The sequence below is a fragment of the Microtus pennsylvanicus genome, chromosome X, assembly GCF_037038515.1.
Source record: "Microtus pennsylvanicus isolate mMicPen1 chromosome X, mMicPen1.hap1, whole genome shotgun sequence".
NCBI lineage: Eukaryota > Metazoa > Chordata > Mammalia > Rodentia > Cricetidae > Microtus > Microtus pennsylvanicus.
This window is the reverse complement of record NC_134601.1, coordinates 37,830,673-37,854,261: the sequence shown is the minus strand read 5'-3', so window position 1 is coordinate 37,854,261 and position 23,589 is coordinate 37,830,673. Positions and strand designations below refer to the sequence as shown.

The 23,589-nt window shown below is 36.4% G+C and overlaps 1 protein-coding gene and 1 non-coding gene across 7 annotated transcripts in view; both read right to left on the bottom strand.

The window, feature by feature from the left end:
* Positions 1-23,589, bottom strand: part of Lrch2 (leucine rich repeats and calponin homology domain containing 2) — a 95,157-nt gene that overhangs the window by 3,055 nt on the left and 68,513 nt on the right. For 3 of the 6 annotated variants that reach the window (XM_075957380.1, XM_075957382.1, XM_075957384.1), the window contains 6 exons: positions 22,794-22,838; positions 10,760-10,810; positions 7,875-7,932; positions 7,012-7,124; positions 6,701-6,838; positions 6,468-6,545 (listed from right to left, as the gene is read on the bottom strand). In XM_075957380.1, the coding sequence (XP_075813495.1) occupies positions 6,468-6,545; positions 6,701-6,838; positions 7,012-7,124; positions 7,875-7,932; positions 10,760-10,810; positions 22,794-22,838 (483 nt within the window). The remainder of the gene's footprint in view (positions 1-6,467; positions 6,546-6,700; positions 6,839-7,011; positions 7,125-7,874; positions 7,933-10,759; positions 10,811-22,793; positions 22,839-23,589) is intronic. The other 3 variants (XM_075957381.1, XM_075957383.1, XM_075957385.1) reach the window with 1 other exon arrangement.
* Positions 10,283-10,411, bottom strand: LOC142841896 (small nucleolar RNA SNORA35). The gene has a single exon (XR_012909138.1). It is a non-coding gene; the product is annotated as a small nucleolar RNA SNORA35 (small nucleolar RNA).

Sequence of the window (23,589 nt, the reverse complement as noted above, 5' to 3'; positions counted from 1 at the left end):
CAGTCCCAACAAGCAGATTTTTATATTTTTCTATTCAAATGAAAGGAAATTATATAATAATTCAACATTTTTCTTCTTAATTATAATATAAAATGTGAGTCACCATGTGGTTGCTGGGACTTGAACTCAGGACCTTCGGAAGAGCAAGCAATGCTCTTAACCTCTGAGCCATCTCTCCAGCCCCCTATAAATATTCTTTTCTTCTTTCCATTTGTGTGTTTGTGTTTGCTTGTTGAGGCAAGGTTTCTTTCTTTCTTTCTTTCTTTCTTTCTTTCTTTCTTTCTTTCTTTCTTTCTTTCTTTCTTCCTTCCTTCCTTCCTTCCTTCCTTCCTTCCTTCCTTCCTTCCTTCCTTCCTTCCTTTCATTCTTTCTTTCTTTTGGCACATTGGAGCACCGGACTGAAATCCCAAGGTCCAAATCAGGAGTAGAAGAAGAGAGAGCACGAGCAAGGAACTCAGGACCACGAGGGGTACACCCACACACTGAGACAATGGGGATGTTCTATCGGGAACTCAACAAGGCCAGCTGGCCTGGGTCTGAAAAAGCATGGGATAAAACCGGACTTGCTGAACATAGCGGACAATGAGGACTACCGAGAACTCAAGAACAATGGCAATGGGTTTTTGATCCTACTGCACGTACTGGCTTTGGGGGAGCCTAGGCAGTTTGGATGCTCACCTTACTAGACCTGGATGGAGGTGGGTAGTCCTTGGACTTCCCACAGGGCAGAGAACCCTGATTGCTCTTTGGGCTGATGAGGGAGGGGGGCTTGATTGGGGGAGGAGGAGGGAAATGGAAGGTGGTGGCGGGGAGGAGGCAGAAATCTTTAATAAATATATATAATATTTTATATAACATAAAATGTGGTTAGGTTCACAATTTAGGCTAAGGAAGGGATTCTAGAGATTAGCTTTGTTTCTAACGCCATCAATGTACTCTACTCAGAAGCAGGTTGTTGAGGAACATGTCACTATTACTCAGTCTCTACTATCTTACTCCTGCTTCTGAGGGATCTGCTCACTAAAGATGCTCTGTTAAAAATCACCACCACCTTCATAAATATCACAAAGTACCCATACATATTCGACTACTGTTACATTAATCTTCAACCAGTGCTTTCCTTGAAACCTCATCCCTGCTTTCTTCTCTGTGATACCGATCTGTTTAGTTCTTCAACTTGCCTATGCAATTGAGCTTTGAATTACAGTAGTCTTTACCCATTTTCTTCTAAAGTCCTACATATTTTCAAGAACTTTACACTCACTCTTCTCTTTTTTCACTATACCACCCCTTAGTATTGTGTCTAATAATTTTAACTCTCACTTCCACCCTGAATTCCAAATCTTTATTTCTACTAAAGGTACATCAAGCAATGCTAGTGAGTCATGACCACATATATGTCCTACAGATACATCTAAATCAACATATCCATGAAAGAACTGCTTCAAGAAATAAAATTATCTTTTGGAATTTGTATCTCAGGCATTTTTCAAAATACACTGATATAAAAATATGAAGTGTAAAAGACTCCTCCTTCATTACTTCTATAATTAAATTAGTATTCACCAAATACTACTAAAGATAGCTAAAGCAGGCTCAAAATGATATTTGTATCTGAAGTTTCATTGTTACAATTGGTGTTCTAGTATTTTACTCAAAAATTCAAATAATCAATATTATTATAAAAAAGTTTCAAAGTAAAGACAATACCAACATTCATAAGAAACTACAAAAGGAACATATTAACCCAATGTGGAACAACTTAGGTATTCTGCATATATGTTACAGTTGTATAGCTTGGTCCTCTTGTGGGACTCCTAACAGTAGGAAAAAGGGACTGTCTCCAACTCTTTTCCTGTTTTTTGGGACCCTACTCCTCATGCTGGAATGCCTTGCCCAGTCTTAATATGAGGGGATATGCCTAGTCTCACCAAGTGGTGGGTGACGTACACCTTAAATCCCAGCACTTGGGAAGCAGAGGCAGGCAGATTTCTGTGAAACTGAGACCAGTATGGTCTATAAAGTGAGGTCCAGGACAGGCATGGTTACACAGAGAAACCCTGTCTAGAAATAAATCAAAAACAAACAACAAGAAACTAAAACAAAAACAACCAGATCACAATGAAAGAAGAGGTTCTTTATTTTTTTTTTTGTCCTCAAAAGAGAAATATGGTTTATTCTGGAACATATAGGCTTAAACAGAGCCCAGGGACATACATTTAGTTTCCCAAAATCTAATATTCCACATGGAATCAGTTTAGTGTAGTCTTACAGTAATGGGTAACTTTCAAATGCAGTGGTGGGTGCATCAGAGAGGCAGTGAAACAAGGTGGGAAAGTCTCTCCAAGAGGCCTCAGTGCTGTCTTAGGGCAGTGCTTAGTTTGGGGTTGGTGGAAGCTAGTGGTCTGCTAAGTTAATAAATTCCAGGCTTTAAATCTAATAAACATGGAAAATTAGTATCACCAGAGAGGCGGGGAATGCATTACTGTTGGGGAGGTGAATAAAACTAGAAGAGTTTATTTCTATTCATAAAAAATATGATCAGAGGAAAGGGAGTGGGAAAATTACATAGTAAGATTGTAAATTCATTGATAAATATATGTTAGTAACAAAGGACCAGATTTTAAATTAATATCCAAATTAACTGTGAATGAAATTCAAGAAGACTCTACTAAGGACATACATTGTACACAGAAGTTAAGAAAAATATTGTTTTATTAGATATAATTTTATTTTGTTCCATTAATTTAACAAAATTTCTATAGTAATTTAATTAGGTTTTCTTCTTTTTCTATATAAGTTGATAAATCACTCTAAAAGTATATGGAAATGCAAACAACTCAGAATAGCTAATACTGCATGATTTCAAAAATCTATAAAGAGAAACAGTGATTTACTAAGGCAATTATGGAGCAAAAATGATTAATGAAACTAAACAATTAAACAAAAAAATGGATTTACAGACACACACACAGAGCCCGTGATACAGAAGAAAAGTACAGAGAAAATGGGATTTCATGCAAGAGACTGTACAACTATTAGAAAGAAACTTAGGAAAATGCATCAAGTCACTGGATGGACAGCTATGGTAGACACATAGATCACCCGGTGTGATTTTTGAATAAATCAGAATCAGGGTTTAATAAAGATATCTTAGTACCTAATGATATCATAATAGATGATAAAGGACCTAATACTTTCTCTGAAATAAAGACAGAAAAGACTTCTGATGGCACAACCAGTGTTCCTCATATGAGTGAACCCAGTCAAAACACTTAGACAAGAAGAAATGAAAAATGTTCAAACTGAAAACATTACACTTAGGTTATAAAACTATATCCTACTTGCAGACAGAAGTGAGTTTGGCAAGACTGAAGAGAAAAAGGTCAGGTGTATCTCTACATAATAGTAATAAAATTCTGAAAAGTTTTCAAATTAAGATAATAATTGCATTATAGCAGAATATAATGCCAGACTTAATTTAACCAAAGAGGCATTGTCCTCACATGATAAAAACTATAATGCATTGTATATATTCATTTTAGAAGGTATCAATTAATGAAAAGACATCTCAGGTTCCTGGACCAATAAAAATTTTAGAGAAAATAGCATAATCTACAAAAAAAAATCTAAGGTGGCCATTTTGCAGAACTTGGCAAACTAATGCTAACATTGATATACTGGTACAGAAATGCAAAAGAACCACTACAGCCAAAATAACCTTAAAATCGAATAAAACATGAGCATCCACACTGTCTTTCAAATGTCCCAACAGACTATAGTCACACAGGGTGGTGCTGCCATAAAGAAATCAGTGTGGAAAACGTGAAGCATAAAACTAAAGCCTTCCATTTATGAATGACAGATTTGTGACAAAAGAGTCAAGACAATTCAGTGGAGAAATATCAGCCTTAGCAATAACTTGTGCTGGGAAAAGTAGATACTAATACCCAGGAGAATAAATTTGTAACCCTATCACACATCAAACACAAAACTGACATTCAAAATGAAGTATACACCTAAATAACACTGAAGAATTTTTCTGAAAACATATAGATATAAATAAATACTTACGCCTTTGTATTAGGCAGTCCTTTTTTTAGATATAACATGAAAGCTATAGGGAACAAAAAGTGTGGTTGGGGACTATACTTCATCACCCCCCCCCTTTTTATGATTTTTCAAGACAGGGTTTCTCTGTGTAACAGCTCTGACTTTTCTGGATTTCACTGTATAGACTGTATTCAGCCTCAAACTAACAGAGATTCTCCTACTTCTGCCTCCTGAGTGCTGGGATTAAAAGTGTGTACCATCACGAACTGGACAGAATATTTTTTAAAGTATAAAGCATCAAATTTTATACTTTTATTTATGTGTATCTTATTATAGATTGGTATTATCCCAATAGAGATTTTAAAAATCAGAAAATGTTCTAGAGCAAGCAAATAATAAAACAATAACACACCATTAGTGCCAAGTTCAGGATAATACACATCAAACATAAATATAAAACTCCCCAAAACAAAAATGGTAAAAATGATGTGTGGGAGGAGGGGGAGAGAAATGGGAAACGGGGAGGAGGCGGAAATTTTTTTTCAACAACTAAAAAAAAAATAAACAAAAAATAAAACCAAAAATGGTAAAAATAAGAACATGTAATATCATATAATAATAGCTGGGATAAAACATCCTCAATTTTCAATTCCGTAAGAAATTATAAGCACACAAAAATAAACTTTAAGAAGTAAAATTTTAAGGCACCATATATAAATCACAGATAACAAAAGGACAGCGAGTAGTTAACAAAGTACACATGAATTCACTGCTTCTTTTAAACAAAAAAATGGTGTCTATTCAGTTGAGGACATGGGCTAAAGTCGGATTTGAGGGTCAGTTAATAATGTCACCTTTTAAAAGAGAGTTTAACACAAAGTAATTGTCGTCTAAAATATCATTTTTCTTAGTAGCCACATTAAGATTAGGTTCCTGAAGTCTTCAAAATTGGCAACATTTATTATACATATTAAATCTATTGACAGTACTGATTTGATTTTGTAATACTGCAATTATTATGTAAAATGTAATCCAATTTATACTCATTTGAAAGTTTGTTTATTACAAGATATTATCATATATAATACAAGTGTTGTGGGATTTCAATCCATTTAGCCAATGACTTTTGGGGCAGCAAGTCCATGGTCTTGTCTGCCTATATAACATGAAAAATTATAAGCTGAGGGTAATGGTCTCTTGCTCTCTCACTCACTTGGGTGGTAGAAGCAAAGCAGGCAGCCCCTGGGCAAATGACTGGATGAAGGAAACAGGATTAGCAATGACATCTAACCAGTTCTGTATCAGTGAATGCCTACCACTACTTTATACCTAAATTCTTGAGAACCATTAACAGACTCCTGTGGATTCACGCTACAACTAAGATTTATATTTGTTATATATTTTTATTTTTAGTGATTTACTTATTGTTATTTTATGTGCATTTTTGTATTCCCTTCATGTGTGTCTATGTGAGGGTGTCAGCATCTCTGGAGCTGGAGGTCCAGTCGTCTGCTGTCCTGTAGGTGCTGGGAATTAAACCTGGGTCTACTGGAAGAATAGCTACTGCTCTTAAGCACCGAGCCATCTCTCCAGCCCGGAACCAAGATTTTTTCAATTTGGCAGTCTCATTGTTCTAATATAGTTATACTAATGTAAACTTTCTTTTTTTAAATTTTATTACTTTAAAAAAGTATCAATCCAAAATCCATCCCACTTCCTCCTCTCCTCCCACTCTCTCCCACACCCTCCACACATGCTTCACCCAACCCCTCAAATCCTGAGAGAGGCCAAGGCACCCTGCCCTGCAGAAAGTCCAAGGCCTTCCCCACTACATTAATGTTGAGCAAGGTATACATCCAAAAAGAATAGGATCCCAAAAAGCCAGTACATGCACTAGAGATAAATCCCAGTGCCATTGTCATTGGCCCCTCAGTCTGTCCCAACTGTCAATCACATTCAATTCAGAATCGACTCATGAAGTTACAAGAGAGAACTAGAGTAATTATAACTAGTTAAGTGGTAGATTGTGTGCCTAGCATGTACGAGGCTTTGGGTTCAATCTCCAGCATGAAAATAAACAACAACAAAGGTGTCAAAGAAAGAAATAAACAACAACACAATGGTGTCACCATCAAATTTCAGTTCTCATTATTACATCCTGTTTACTCAGTGGTATCTACAATCCACAGACTTTGTTCACAAAGGCTTTATAAAGGACTTTTTGAAGTGTTTAAAAAGCACTTACTAGATAAATGCTACAGTTACATGAAGAAGCATAGGAGAGGAACAGAGAGAAGAAACTCAAATTTGTGCTCACAAAGCATGACTCATCCCTCACTATGAAGATGCTTCTACTCATTCTACTTTCCACACAATAGATTAATAACTAAGTGATGATGTTGTTAGATAATTACCTGGGAAACACCCAACTTTTTGCAAGCATCAAGAAAATTTTCTACATTTCTTCGACATTTCGCCATGCTCAGCTTGGGCTATAAAGAAAGAAAAGAAAGACAAACGTTTCTAGTATGTATATGCCAAACAATTTGATAATGAAAACTGTATTGCTTAATTGCAATAGTTAAGGACATTTTTTTAAACCTTGTGCTCTCCTTGGGAGAAAGAGTAATCTTTTGACACTACTTACCACTGCTGGTGATGGTACATGAATACTAGCTACAGAGCGTGGCCTTATGTGATTGGCCAAGTGGCAAAGAACAACCCCATCCATCAGTGCAGCTCCTATGTCATCAGGCAGAATTACTTTTAATCTGGACTCAAGGTTCTATAAAGACATGAGGATAAATTTTCAGGTCATATCAAAACGTATAGCATGCATTCATATTACCAATTATATGATCAAAATTTGAAAGAGCATTAGGAAACAAAATTACTATATGAATTTGTGAAATGAAATCTATTTCTGTAAAGCAGCTGTGCAAGGTCATCGTGACTTACATTGCGAAGCTGCCGTATCTGTTCACGCTCTTCCCGTAAATGCTCCATCTTTCTTCTCATTGTAAACCCTGGATCTGCTGCCCCATATTCTTGCCGAGATGCACGACTAAAGGCTGTATAGAAAGAGAAATTCCCTAACTTTTTGTAAAAAAAGAACAGACATCCATGGAAAAAGATGTATGATAAAAATATCAGTAGATAATTACGGAAGATATTTTTAATAATTCATTACAAATATTTTAATTACATGTAAATGATCGTTAGTTGCATGGATGAAAAGCAACAGGCAATTCAAGTGCAATGATTTCCAGCACTTACATATGTTCTTATTTAATTATATATTGTGACAAACTTATGACCCAGGTTAAAAGTGATGATACAACATATGACAGTTTTCTAGCTTTAAAGAAAAAAGGAAATTATTCTGGAAGGTCAAGGTGGTTATTCACTACTAAGACTATAATTCAATACCTTGCCAAGTAAAATGGATCCATTTTCTTTGGGGCATGCCAAATGCAAAAAGTTCCCTGTTTTAAACCACAATACAATGGAATGCTATAATTTCAAACATTTGTGTGCTGGCAGAGGGCTCATTCTAATCGCAATCACAGCAGGGGAGAAATAAAACTGCAGGATACCTAAGGCAAAAAGCTGAGGTTACAGGAGCTTGAAGGTAATGGGAAAGACAGAAATGGTGTTGGGAATTGCAAAGATAAATATGATCAAGAGAAAATTGCTTCTAGAAGAGGGGAAAGGATCATTGTATACATAAAATTATGGATTCTAAGTCATTTAAGCTGGGAAACTCTATAATGAACAAAGAAGACACCAAATTTTATTTGAAGACTATACTATATATTTACCTGATCTAGGCTTCAAGCCAAAGGGACCATGTGAAAAGCCATCAGTCCTGTCATATTCCTAAAAGAAAAAAAAGCAAAACCCTTGCTGTTCCAAAATTATCAAGGCACCTTTTCATACCTGTTTCAATTTTGAGAAATCTTTATTTCCAATGTTTTCTTAAATAGTGAAACTCAACCTAGATTTCAATTCAAGTTTATATATTTCACTGTTTAGAAGTCAATAAATATTCCTGATTTACCTGGGAATACAACTTTAAATCTTTATTTCACTTTTAAAAAGTAAATTATGTATGTTCACGTGTGTGTGTGTATGTGTGTGTGTGTGTATGAGAAAGAGCCAGAGGTGGGGAGATGGAAGTAAGAGAACAACTTGGGGGAGTAACTTCTTCAACCATAACGGTCCTTGTGATCAAACTGAGTTGGTAAGGCTTGGTGGCAAAAGCCTTTACCAAGAGAAGTATCTTACCAGCACATAATATTTTCTGATACTACGGAAAAAAAGGAAAATAATTAACAAGGTATGTAAGATTTTTTAAAAAGAAGAATTAAGTGAAGGTTTTTAAAATAATGAAGAACAAATCAATTAAAAGATAGATCAACATGGACTCTGTATGTACTACTGACTTGATACTTAGTGGAAAATTTGAGGCCAATCCACAATTACAGGAGTTTTAGAATAATAGATGAGAGCAAATCATTATCTCTTCCATCTGAACACACATTTTTTTAAAGTATTTCAGCAAGTCATGGTGAGCTATGGAAAGATACACATAACATTAAAGAAATTCCCAATTGGTACAAAAAGCCTAAAGTATGGTGTAGGAGGTCCTTCTGTCTATGTGTTGCTTTCAATGGTTAATAAAGAAACTGCTTTGGGCGTATAGCAGAGATGTACGAGAAGAGAGATAGGTAGTGAAAAACTAAAGGGGATACAAGAAGAAGATGGAGTCAGGGAGATGCCATGGATCCACTGTTAGAGGTAGACATGCTGAAAATTTCCTGATAGGCCACAACCTTATGATGATATACAAATTAATAGAAATGGGTTAAATTAATATGTAAGAGTTAGCCAATAAGAAGTTAGAACTAATGGGCCAAACAGTGATTTCATTAATACAGTTTCTGTGTGGTTATTTCGGGGCTAAGCTAGCTGGGCAGCTGGGATGAACAAGAGGGCCCTCCTCCTCTTACAAAAGTATATTTGAGTAAACATTTCATTTAATGTGATTAAGTCCATATACTTCAAATGGATTTAAATGAAGTAACTAAAAGTGTTTTATAAATTTTATAATTTATAAAAACATATAAATAAAACGCAGTTGTGGCAGCACCTTATGACTCTGGGTGACAACTGCCCGAAACTGTTAGGGCAAAAGTTTTAGTTATTTCTCTGCCACTTACTGTCTAGGCTTTTGGGGAAAGCTACTGGATTTTTCAGCTACAAAACAATAAAGGCACATTAAAATGGGACTCTATTTATGCTGAAACAAAACAGAGAGACTCTGTTAATGTGGTACACTAACAGGTTTTACCATTTTCTTCTCACATGAAACTGTGGCAGTAAGAATTCTGTACAGTGTCTAAATGTTCTCTAGATGTGCTAGACAGCTCAGTGTGAATGTGAGTGGAGCTAGGAAAACACGTTCAGCATCCCACCCATAGACATCCTATGTTTGGTCTTCTTTATGTTGTTGAAATTGTTATAAATTACTGAACAAAGTTCTACTTATCCAAATAAAAACAAAACTCATAAAAGCAGTAGAACTTACCTGAGAAAAATAGACATTAGTACACTTCCTGGTATACATAGGCCATAACATCACACAAAGCAGCAATGCAAACCAAGTGGTAGTCATGTCTATTCTTTCAGTTGTTATAACTTACAAAGAAAGGATTTAAAAAGCATTCAACTATGACTAATTTCAGGATACCATAATTAAAATTGTTTTCTAACACAATATATATTACTTTGTTTTCCATATAATTTAGTAATATTTTTATTAAACTCATGCTCATGGTCATAGAAAAGTTTTATAATACAAATCACACAAAATAATACAGAAAAAATCTCAGTTTTCTAAAAAAAAAATCTATGTACATATAATGAGAAAAATCTATATAATCAAGTTTATACAATAAATTCAGGTCAATCAAAAATTTTAAGATGTGAATTCTCCAAATGAATTATTGTTTTCCTACTAATAAAAATGGACTTTAGAATACTAAATAAAGTGATCAAAACTAAATGAGATAATATTTAAAATATTTAAAGTTCTTGTGGTAAAGCAATAAGATTAAGTTACATGAACTCATCATTCAAACAACCATAGTATTTAAACAAAATTTCAGAAATTATGACTTTCATATAACAGCTCTCCCATTATCCTCTAGATCTAAGATGCCAGGAAACGTGTGACCTTCTGTCGATAGGAACAATCCACTACAGGATTGTTTCTCGTGGAAAAAGGACATTTCTCTTGCATTGCTTTCAGACCTTATTAGTTACAAGGAAAACCAAAGGCCATTGCACAATGCTTAATGCATTTTTAAAATTAAAATTCCAAAGCTATTGTTAAAATCCAACACTTATTTTTAAATATAGAGGAATAAGAAGGCATACATCTCATAAATTGACTTACATTCAGTGATGTAGAAATATGTTCCACAGAAAACCACAACTTAGTGAAATTTACTAGGGATATTCATACACAGGAATAGTATTCAAATTTTTTTACAGATGAAACTTGTACATAGTAATCAACTACTGATTTCAAAAAGAAGTAAATAGATGACTTTGTATAAAAAAGATGAAGTTTTAGAAAGGAGGTAAGAAAAAACTCTTTATAAAACACAGAAAAAATACAAAGCATTAAAACAACTTGTACCTCGGATGATACTGGAGACTGTGGTGACATATGAGCATTATCACTCTCTTGCTAAAATATAAAAATAAAAACATGAAAGATGAAATTAAAACACACAATGATGAATTAAACATACAAAAGGACAATGGAAAATTGTTTTGATCAACTGTCAAAAGAGGAATTGACAATGTACAGTATGGCATCTTGCTACTTAAATGTTCTTGATGAACCACAGTACAGACATTGCTGGGAAATTTTAGACATAAATGATCCCTGGCTACAAGTAACAATGAATCAGATTTTATGTAAGAGCCTCTAATGATATATAAGAATTTTAAAGACTCAAAAATACAATCAAGGCATAATAGGTAAGATGTATTTCCCCTTCAGACACAGCAATGAAGCCTGGCAAGAAATCATCACGGTAAATAAGAAACTAACTAGGAATACCTGGATTAAGAAAGAAATAAAGAAAGAAATTAAAGTCTTCCTTGAATTCAATGAAAATAAAGAAACAACATACTTGAACTTATGGGATACTATGAAATCAGTCCTAAAAGGAAAGTTCATAGCACTAAGTGCCCACTTAAAGAAAACAGAGAAAGCACATATTGGAGACTTAACAGCCCACCTGAAAGCTTTAGAAAAAAAAGAAGCAGACTCACCTAGGAGGAGTAGAAGACTGGAAATAATCAAACTGAGGGCAGAAATCAACAACATAGAAACACAGAAAACAATCCAAAGAATCAATGAATCAAAAAGCTGGTTCCTGGAGAAAATCAACAAGATTGACAAACCCCTATCCAAACTAGTCAAACGGCAGAGAGAAAATTTGCAAATTAATAAGATCAGAAATGAAAAGGGGGACATAACCACAAACACAGAGGAAATTCAGAGAGTCATTAGATCTTACTACAAAAGCCTGTATGCCACTAAACTGGAAAATGTAAAAGAAATGGACACTTTTTAAGATAAATACCATTTACCAAAATTAAACCAGGACCAGGTGAACAATCTAATCAGGCCTGTCAGTCGCCAAGAATTAGAAGCTGTTATCAAAAACCTCCCTACCAAAAAAAGCCCAGGACCAGATGGTTTCAATGCGGAATTCTACCAGAACTTCCCAGAAGACCTAATACCTATACTCCTCAATGTATTCCACAATATAGAAACAGAAGGGTCATTACCAAATTCCTTTTATGAAGCTACAGTTACTCTGATACCAAAACAACACAAAGACTCAACCAGGAAAGAGAATTACAGGCCGATCTCACTCATGAATATCGACGCAAAAATCCTCAACAAAATACTGGCAAACCGAATCCAAGAACACATCCGAAAAATTATCCATTATGATCAAGTAGGCTTCATTCCTGAGATGCAGGGCTGGTTCAACATACGAAAATCTATCAATGTAATCCAGCATATAAATAAACTGAAAGAAAAAAACCATATGATCATTTCATTAGATGCTGAAAAAGCATTTGACAAAATTCAACATCCATTTATGTTAAAAGTCTTGGAGAGATTAGGGATACAAGGGTCATACCTAAATATAATAAAAGCTATATACAGCAAGCCTACAGCTAACATCAAATTAAATGGAGAGAAACTCAAAGCCATCCCACTAAAATCAGGAACACAACAAGGCTGTCCATTCTCTCCATACAACTTCAATATAGTGCTGGAAGTTCTAGCAATAGCAATAAGACAACATAATGGGATCAAGGGGATTCGAATTGGAAAGGAAGAAGTTAAACTTTCGTTATTTGCAGATGATATGATAGTGTACATAAGCGACCGCCAAAACTCCACCAAAGAGCTTTTACAGCTAATAAACAGCTTTAGTAATGTGGCAGGATACAAGATCAACTCAAAAAAAATCAGTCGCCCTCTTATACACAAAGGATATGGAAGCAGAGAGGGAAATCAGAGAAGCTTCTCCATTCACAATAGCCACAAACAGCATAAAATATCTTGGGGTAAATCTAACCAAGGAAGTGAAAGATCTATTTGACAAGAACTTTAAGGCATTGAAGAAAGAAATTGAAGAGGATACCAAAAAATGGATGGACATCCCTTGCTCTTGGATTGGGAGGATCAACATAGTAAAAATGGCAATTCTACCAAAGGCAATTTATAGATTCAATGCAATCCCCATCAAGATCCCATCAAAATTCTTCACAGATCTGGAGAGGACAATAATAAACTTTATATGGAAAAACAAAAAACCCAGGATAGCCAAAACAATCCTATACAATAAAGGATCTTCTGGAGGCATTACCATCCCTGACTTCAAATTCTATTACAGAGCTACAGTAATGAAAACAGGGTGGTACTGGCATAAAAACAGAGAAGTCGACCAATGGAATCGTATAGAAGACCCGGACTTTATCCCACAAACCTATGAACACCTCATTTTCGATAAAGGAGCTAAAAGTATACAATGGAAGAAAGAAAGCATCTTCAACAAATGGTGCTGGCACAACTGGATGTCAACCTGTAGAAGAATGAAAATAGACCCATATCTATCACCGTGCACAAAACTCAAGTCCAAATGGATTAAAGACCTCAATATCAGCCTGAAAACACTGAACCTGATAGAAGAGAAATTGGGGGGTACCCTACAACAGATGGGCACAGGTGATCGCTTCTTAGGTATAACCCCAGAAACACAGACATTAAGGACAACATTGAATAAATGGGAACTACTAAAACTGAGAAGCTTCTGTAAAGCAAAGGACACTGTCACTAAGACACAAAGGCAACCTACTGACTGGGAGAAGATCTTCACCAACCCTGCAAGAGACAAAGGTCTGATCTCCAAAATATATAGAGAACTCAAGAAACTAGACTTTAAAATGCTAATTAACCCAATTAAAAAATGGGGCACTGAACTGAACAGAGAATTCTCAACAGAAGAAGTTCAAATGGACAAAAGACACTTAAGGTCGTGTTCAATTTCCTTAGCAATCAGGGAAATGCAAATCAAAACATCTTTGAGATATCATCTTACTCCTGTCAGAATGGCTAAAGTCAGAAACACCAAGGATAGCCTTTGCTGGAGAGGCTGTGGAGGAAGGGGTACCCTCATCCATTGCTGGTGGGAATGCAATCTTGTGCAACCACTGTGGAAGTCAGTGTTTCGGTTTCTCAGGAAATTCGGGATCAACCCACCCCTGGACCCAGCAATACCACTCTTGGGAATTTACCCAAGAGATGCTCTATCACATGACAAAAACATTTGTTCAACTATGTTCATAGCAGTATTATTTGTAATAGCCAGAACCTGGAAACAACCTAGATGCCCTTCAATGGAAGAATGGATGAAGAAAGTATGGAATATATACACACTAGAGTACTACACTGCGGTAAAAAACAATGACTTCTCGAATTTTGCATGCAAGTGGATGGAAATAGAAAACACTATCCTGAGTGAGGTATTCCAGACCCAAAAAGATGAACATGGGATGTACTCACTCATAATTGGTTTCTAGCCATAAATAGGGGTCACGGAGTGTACAATAGGTGAACCTAAAGAAGCCAAGTAAGAAGGTGAACCCAAGGAAAAACATATAGTTATCCTCTTGGATAAGGGAAGTAGACAAAATTGCCGGGGAGAAAATTGGGATCTTGGGGGTGGGGTAGGATGGGGGTAAGGGTAGATGGGGAGAGAAAAGGTAGAAGGGAAGGAGGGGGGACTTGGGGATACAGGAGGATCGGGATAAAGGAAGGTTGGATAGGGGAGCACGGAACCACAATTCTTAGTTAAGGGACCCACTTTAGGGTGGGCAGGAGACTTGACCCTAGAGGGGCTCCCAGGTGCCCAAGCTGAGGTCCCCAGTTAGTTCCTTGGGCAGCTGAGGATAGGGAACCTGAAATGACCCTGTCCTAGAGCAATACTGACGAATATCTTGCATATCATCCTAGAACCTTCATCTGGTGATGGATGGAGATAGAGACAGAGACCCATACTGGAGCACTGGACTGAGCTCCCAAGGTCCCAATAAGGAGCAGAAGGAGGGAGAACATGAGCAAAGAAGTCGGGACCACGAGGGGTGCACCCACCCACTGAGACAGTGGAGCTGATCTACTGGGAGCTCACCAAGGCCAGCTGGACTGTTACCGAAAAAGCATGGGATAAAACTAGACTCTCTGAACATGGCGAACAATGAGGGCTGATGAGACGCCAAGGACAATGGCACGGGGTTTTGATCCTACATAATGTGCTGGCTTGGTGGGAGCCTAGCCAGTTTTGATGCTCACCTTCCTAGATATGGACGTAGGGGGGAGGACCTAGGACTTACCACAGGGCAGGGAACCCTGACTGCTCTTTGGACTAGAGAGGGAGGGGGAGAGGAGTAGGGGGAAGGGGAGAGGGGTGGGAGGATGGGGAGAAGAGTGGGAGGAGGGGGAGGGAAATGGGAGGCTGGGAGGAGGTGGAAATTTGTTTTTTTTATTCTCCTTTTATCAATAAAAAAAATTAAATCCCAGAGGTACAGATGGCTGAGGTGGAGAAAGAGGCAGAGAGGACCCAGGTGTTTCGGTATCCAAAGTCTTGTTTCTATTCTCAATTATAACATCATGTACTTCCCAAATGAATCTTAAGCATCAAAAGATCCATCTGTAAAATAAATATCAAAGAATGCAAAGCTGAAAGGAGGACAGGAGATAAGTATATGAGGACCCTACGCTGAAGATTCCTATTGCAATTACATTTGACAGTTATGGAGTTTCCCAGTGGTCAGGCAAAAATAAGAAATTGGTATGAAACTGTCTGGTAAGATCGACTGAGAACGCTATATAAGTTCTACAAAAAGAGACATTCTTCCACCCTTCTAAGCAGAAAGGCATGTCTGAATTGGGTACTTAGCTGGATCTGTGTGGCAGAAGACACAGTCTGGGGTCAGGAGAACTGTTAAAGGCTGGCTTTGATTGAGCTTCTGTAGAAGTCCACATTTCAGCCATAACATCACAATGGGCTCTTTGAGGATAATGAAATATTTCAAACAATAAGTGAAGTGAAATTATTGATGTCTGATTGTTGATGAGTACCCAAAGTGATGAGGAATCAATCTTGTGTTCTACAGCAGTACACAGAGCTGAAGCACAGGGTTGGGCACAGAGAAGGGAGTGTCTCTTCTCTTCCACAGAAACTGGACTCCTAAGTAATTTTAAAACAATTCTGCATCATTTCTCACTGGAACTTGATCTTTCTAAAAGTCACACTTTCTCCTACTATTGGAGAACTCATAACATGGTATTATGATATAGGTTTTTGAGGAGTTAGCTGTCTGGAATTCATGCTAAATAAAAAAATACATAGTGAAAAAAAAGAAACTAACTAGAAGATTACGCATATAGTGTAAGTAGAGAAATATTTATGAATTTAATGGAATAATATCAATAAATGGTTTATGGTATAGGAATGAATTAATGACAACCAAATGAAAGTATCTTGACATTTAACCCGAAAAATGAATACCACATTAAGCATGCATTCAACTGACAAGTGATTATTTCTCAGATACTATTCTAGAGACTAAGAACGAGGAAATTTTTGTTATTCTGTTTTTTTTGTTTGTTTTTCCATATGAAATTGAGTATTATTCTTTCAAGGTCTATATAGAATTGTGCTGGGCATTGCATTGAATCTGTAGACTGCTTTGGGTAAGACTGCTATTTTTATTGTTGATCCTACCTATCCAAGATCATGGAAGTTCTTTCCACTTTCTGATATCTTCTTCAATTTCTTTCTTTAGAGACTTCAAGTTTTTGTCATACATGTCTTCCACTTGTTTTGTTAGAGTTGCACCAAGATATTTTATGTTATTTGTGGCTATTGTGAAGGGTGATGTTTTACCACTTTCTTTCTCAATCCATTTATCATCTGTATATAGGTGGGGTACTAATTTATTTTAGTTAATCTTGTACCCTGCTACATTACTGAAGGTGGTTATCAGTTGTAAAAGTTCCCTAGTATAATTTTTGGGTCACTTATGTAAACTACCATAACTTCTGCAAATAGTGAATGTTTGACTTCTTACTTTCCAATTTGTATCCCCACGATCTCATTTTGTTGTCTTATGGCTATAGCTAGAACTTCAAGTACTATATTGAATAGATATACAGTAGACAGCCTGTCTTGTTCCTGATTTTAGTGGAATCACTTTGAGTTTCTCTCCATTTAATTTGATGTTGACTGTTGGCTTGCTGTATATTGCCTCTATTATGCTTAGGTATGTTCCTTGTATCCTCTACCTTTATCAAGAAGGGATGTTGTATTTTGTCAAAGGCTTTTTTTCATATCCAATGAGATGACCATGTGGCTTTTTTCTTTCAGTTTGTTTATATTGTGGATTTTCACATTTGAAACATTCCTGGATCTCTGGGATGAAGATAATTTGATTATGGTAGATGATTTTTTTCTGATGTTTTCTTGGATTGGGTTTGCCGGTATTTTACTGAGAATTTTTACATTAATGTTCATGAGGGAAATTGGTCTGTAATTCTCTTTTTCAGATGCATCTTTGTGTGGTTTGGGTACCAGGGTAACTATCACCTCAAAAAAAGAGTTTGACAATGTTCCTTCTGTTTCTATTGCATGGAACAACTTGAAGAGTATTGGTATTAGCTATTCTTTCAAATTCTGGTAGAATTCTGCACTGAAACCCTCTGGCCCTTGGGTTATTTGGTTGGGAGACTTTTGATGACTACTTCTTTTTCCCTAGGTGTTATAGGTCTATTTTAAAGTGTTTATCTATTCTTGTTTTAATTTTGGTATATAGCACAGAGAAATTTTTCCATTTTCTTTAAATTTTCCAATTTTGTGGAGTATAGATTTTCCAAGTATGACCTAACGATTCTATGAATTTTCTCAGTGCCTGTTGTTATGTCCCCTTTTTCATTTCTGATTTTGTTGATTTGCATATTTTCTCTGCCTTTTGGTTAGTCTTCATAAGGGTTGTCTATCATGTTGAGTTGGCTCATTGATTCTTTCTTTCTAATTTACTGATTTCACCCCTCAATTTGATTGTTTTCTGGCATCTACTCCACCTGGGTGAGTATGGTTCTTTTTGTTCAAGAGTTTTTAGGTGTGCTGTTAAGTCGTTAATGTGAGATTTCTCCAAGTTCTTTATGTAGGCACTTAGTGCTATGAAATTTCCTCCTAGCACTGCTTTCAAAGTGCTGTATAAGTCTGGGTATTCTGTGTACTCATTTTCATTAAAGTCTAAGAAGTATTTAATTTCTTTCTTTATTTCTTCCTTGACCCAGGTGTGATTCAGTTAAGCACTGTTCAATTTCTATGAGTTTATGGGTTTTCTGCAATTAGAGTTGTTATCGAATTCTAACTTTAATCCATGGTGATCTGATAATATACAAGGGGTTATTCCTTTTTTTAAAATATCTATTGAAGTTTGCTTTGTTACCAAGTATGTGATCAATTTTTGAGAAGGTTCCACGAGGTGCTGAAAAGACGGTATATTCTTTTGTGGTGTGTGGAATGTTCTATAGATATCTGTTAAAATCATTTGAGTCATAACTTCTGTTAGTTCCTTTATTTCTGTTAAGTTTCTGTCTGGTTGTCCTGTCCAGTGGTGAGAGTGGGGTGAGAAATGTACAAGAAAGGAACTTCCAAAGATATCCTTATCCCTGACTTCAAGCTTTACTATAAAGCTCTATCAATGAAAACAGCGTGGTACTGGCACAAAAACAGAAAGGTGGACCAATGGAATAGAATCGAATCAAAGATGCAGATATCAATCCACATATCCATGAATTTCTGACAAAGAAGCTAAAATTATTCAATGGAAAAAAAAGAAAGCATTTTCAACAAATGGTGTTGGCATGACTGGATTTCAACATATAGAAGAATGCAAATAAGTCTTTAATTTTCCTTTATTTCTTTCTTGACCCATTGATGATGCAGATAGAAGAGAAAGTGGGAAGTATACTTGAACGCATTGGCACAGGAGACCACTTCCTTAATATAACCTCAGTAGCACAGACAATAAGAGAAACAATTAATAAATGGGACCTCCTGAAACTGAGAAGCTTCTGTAAAGCAAAGGACATGGTCACCAAGACAAAACTGCAGCCTACAGAATGAGAAAAGATCTTCACCAACCCCACATCAGGCAGAGAGCTGACCTCCAACATATACAAAGAACTCAAGGAATTGGTTATCAAAAGAACAAATAATCCAATAAAAAATGGGTTACAGAACACTAAACAGAGAACTCTCAATAGAGGAATCTAAAATGACTGAAAGACACATAAGGAAATGCTCAGAATCATTAGCCATCAGATAAATGCAAATCAAAACAATTCTGAGATTCCATCTTCACCTGTAAAAATGGCCAAGATAAAAAACATTGATGAGAACTTATGCTAGAGAGAATGTGGGGTTAAGGGAAAACTCCTCCATTGATGGCAGTAATGCAAACTGGTACAGGGACTTTGGATATAAGTATGGTATTTTCTCAAAAAATTAGGAAACAACCTACCTCAAGACCCAGCAATACCACTTTTGGGTATATACCCAAAGGATGCTCCATTGTACCATTATGACATGTGCTCAACTATGTTTGTAGCAGCATTGTTTGTCATAGCCAGAACCTGGAAAGAACCTAAATGCCCCTCTATCAAAGAATGGATAAGGAAAATGTGGTATATTTACACAAACAGCAGGAAAAATAATGTCATCTTGAAATTTGCGGATATATATATATATATATATATATATATATATATATATATATATATAAAACATCATAATAAGTGAGGTAATCCAGAACCAGAAAGACAAATATCATATGTACTCACTCATAAGTGGCTTTTAGATATAAAACAAAGAAAAAGCCGCCTACGATTTACAATCCTAGAGAACCTGGACAACAGTGAGGACCCTAAGAGAGGCATACATAGATGTAATTGACATGGGAAGTACAAAAAAACAAGATCTCCTGAGTAAATTGGGAGCATGGGAACAATGGGAAAGGGTAGAAGGAGAGGGGAGAGAAGAGAAGGGATTGGAGAATAATATATAGCTCAACAAAAACAATAAAAAATAAAGAATGCAAAGATCCATATCTATTCCATGTATAAATCTCAAGTTCAAATGGATCAAATACCTTAATATAAATCCAGCAACACTGAACCTAACAGAAGAGAAATTAGGAAGTAGCCTTGAACGCATTGGCACAAGAGACCACTTCCTGAATATAACACCAGTAGCACAGACACTGAGATAGACAATTAATAAATAGGACTTCCTGAAACTGAGAAGCTTCTGTAAGGCAAAGGACACAGTCAACAAGACCAAACAGCAACTTACAGAATTGTAAAAAAATCTTCACCAACCCCACTTGAGATAGAGGGCTGAACTCCAAAATATACAAAGAACTCAAGAAACTAGATATCAAAATATCAAATAACCCAATTAAAAATGGGGTACAGATCTAAACAGAGAATTCTCAATAGAGAAATCTCTAATGGCCAGAAGGCACTTAAGGAATTGCTCAACATCCTTAGTCATCAGGGAAATGCAAAGCAAAATGACTCTGAGATACCATCTTACAGCAGTCAAAATGGCTAAGATCAAAAACACTAATGACAGCTTATGCTGGAGAGGACACAGAGTAAGAGGAACATTCCTTCATTGCTGGTGGAAGTGCAAACATGTACAACCACAAACATGTACTTTGGAAATCAGTGTGATCTTTTCTCAAAGAATTGAGAATCAATTTACTTCAAGACGGAGTAATACCACTCTTGGGTATATACCCATAGGATGCATACCCATACCACAAAGACATTTGTTCAACTATGTTCATAGCAACATTATTTGTAATAGTCAGAACCTGGAAACAACTGCGATGTCCCTCAACTGAAGAAGAGATAATGAAAATGTGGTACATTTACACAATGGAGTACTACTCAGTAGTGAAAAACAACATCTAGAAATCTTCAGGTAAATGAATGGAACTAGAAAAAAAAACATCCTCAGTGACGTAACCCAGACACAGAAAAACAAACATGGTTTGTACTCACTCCTAAGTAGATATTAGACATAAAGCAATGGATAACCAGCCTAGAGTCCACAACCCCAGAAAAGCCAAGAAATAAGGAAAACCCTAAGAGAAACATACAAGGATCCCCCAAGGAAGGTGAAGTAGTCAAGTTCTGCATAATCAATTGGCAGCATAGCAGTAGGGTGGCAGGGGCATGGTGGAGCGGAGAATGGGGAGTAGGGAGGAGAACATGAGGGTTCAGGAAGATCAAGTTGGGTAAAAGACAGAGATAGAGAGCAAAGAAAGCGATACCTTGAAAGACGGAGCCATTGTGCGGTTAGCAAGAAACCAGGCATTAGGGAAACTAAGGAACCTCATTAGGGAAACATTAGGAAAACCAAGAAAACCACAAGGATGACCTCAGTTAAGAATCTAATCAATAGTGGAGAGGATACCTAAACTGCCCTTCCCCTGTAATCATGTTGATGTCTACTTTAATTGTCATCATAGAACCATTATAGAGGAACTGATGGAAGCACATGCATAGACCCACAGATAAGCACTGGACCAAATTCCTGGAGTCTAGTCATAGAGAGGGAGGAGCAATATTATGAGCAAAAGCTCAAGAATATGATGGGAATACCCTCAGAAACAGCTGACATGACCTAAAAGAAGCTCATTGACTCAAGACTGACAGCTAGGAACCCAGAATAAGACTGAACTAGGTCTACTGAATGTAGGTGACAGTTGTGTGGCATGGGCAGTTTGTGGGGCCATTAGCAGTAGAACCAGTATTTATCTCTAGTGCTTGAACTGGCTCTTTGGAGCTCATTCTCTATGGAGGCATATCTTGTTCAGCCTACATACAGGGAGGAGGGTCTTGGTCCTGCCTCAAGTGATGTGATAGACTTTGTTGACTATTCATAGGAGGCTTCCCTCTGAGAAGTGGATGGGGGTAGGGCTAGGAGAAGGTAGTGGGAGTGGAGGATAGGAGAAAGAGGGAACTGGGATTGCTATGTATAATAAGATTGTGTTAAAAATAAAAAACGTTGGCTGGGAAGTGGTGGTGCACACCTTTAATCCCAGTACTCAAGATGCAGAGGCAGGCAGATCTCTGTGAATTCGAGACCAGCCTGGTCTACAAGAGCTAGTTCCAGGATAGGCTCCAAAGCTACAGAGAAACTCTGTCTCGAAAAAACAAATAAACAAACAAACAAAACAAAAGTTATAAAAAGAGAAAGATATTAGGAAATTTGGTAAAATATCATGCTTAAAGAATATCTCAGTCTAGAGAGTAGACGAAGTTAAGATAACATTTCCAGTCTATATATGGATCACACAGAAACTGTAGAGAAAAGGAAGGAGTGGTGAAAAATATAAGCTTCTTGAGAAAGTAAAGTTCAGTAAAAGTCAGGTAAATTATAAAGATAAGAACAGACACAGAGTCCATCCAATGGGTTATGACATAACAAGGAATAAAATGTAAGGGTCAAACTGATATAACAAAGTGCAACAGAAAGCCAGCAGCAGGTACACAGGAATTGACTGCAGTCATGAACAGCAACCTAGAAAACATCCCTACACAAAAACAAAAAAATCATTTACCACAGATACTAATGGAAATAATAGAAATAATGGAACATTTTGGAAACAACTGTCTTAATTTTTTTTGGAGGGGCTCTCCATAAATACTATCTGATAGACATGAAAAGATAACAGCATTTGGGTTAGGCAAAGGTAATTCACATAGATTACTTATTTTGCCAAGTGTAATTTTATTTCCAAGAAAAAAATTGTTTTCAGATGTAAACAGATGGGTTACAGGTCCAAAACAAATGATAAACCTCTAAAACTCTTAAAAATTGTGTTCTAGAAAACAAAGGGTTAAATTAATAACTATATGACAATGCTCAGAAGTTTTCATTATTGTAGAAAACTGGTGCTCAGTAGCAAAGAAAACAACAGCAGGTCTGCATTAACTCTCACTAAGCCAACTCAATATGAAAGTAAAGAATTCAAATCAATATTACCCTTAGTCTCACCTCCTCATTTTCATTGCCACTTGAATTCTTCCTTGCTGATTTGTACTGAAAAAACATTTTAAAAGAATACTTTATTCTTCCATAAACATGTGAATATTTTGTTCAAAATGACACCTGAGGCTTATTACTATGTTGGTACTTTTATTAAATTATCTGATATTAAACTGAAGTACACAGTCAGTTTAAACAGTCCTCCTATTCACACGTACAATGCTGTGAGTAACACTATTCCTTCCTAAGCCAGACCCACTTCTCATTCTTTCAGGTTTGCAATCTGTAGATTGTCTTAGAACAGCGGTTCTAAACCTGTGGGTTGCAACACGTTTGGTGTCAAATGGAACTTTAACAGAGACCGTGTATACAGATATCATGCATATCAGATATTTATATTGTAACTCCTAACATTAGAAAAATTATAGTTATGAAGAGGCAATGAAAATAATTTTCTGGTTGTAGGTCACACAACATGAGGAACTGTGTTAAAGAGTCTCGGCATTAGGAAGGTTGAGAACCACTGTCTTAGAGTCTTTCTTTTTCTTAGTTCACTGCATTCAACAAATCATCAAGTCAACTTTTTGTCAATCTCTCCTAGACTTGCTTCATCTGAATTCTTACAACCACCATCCTATCCAGGGTTCTTATCATTTCTCACATGGTTTGTAATTTCACTATACTAAGACCATAGCAATTGTTTTAAAAACTGGGCTGGAGATGTGTTTCAGTGGTAGCATGCTTTCTTACCACCTATGAACCCCTGGATTCAATCCTCTGCACCACAAAGAAGTAATCTTCTAAT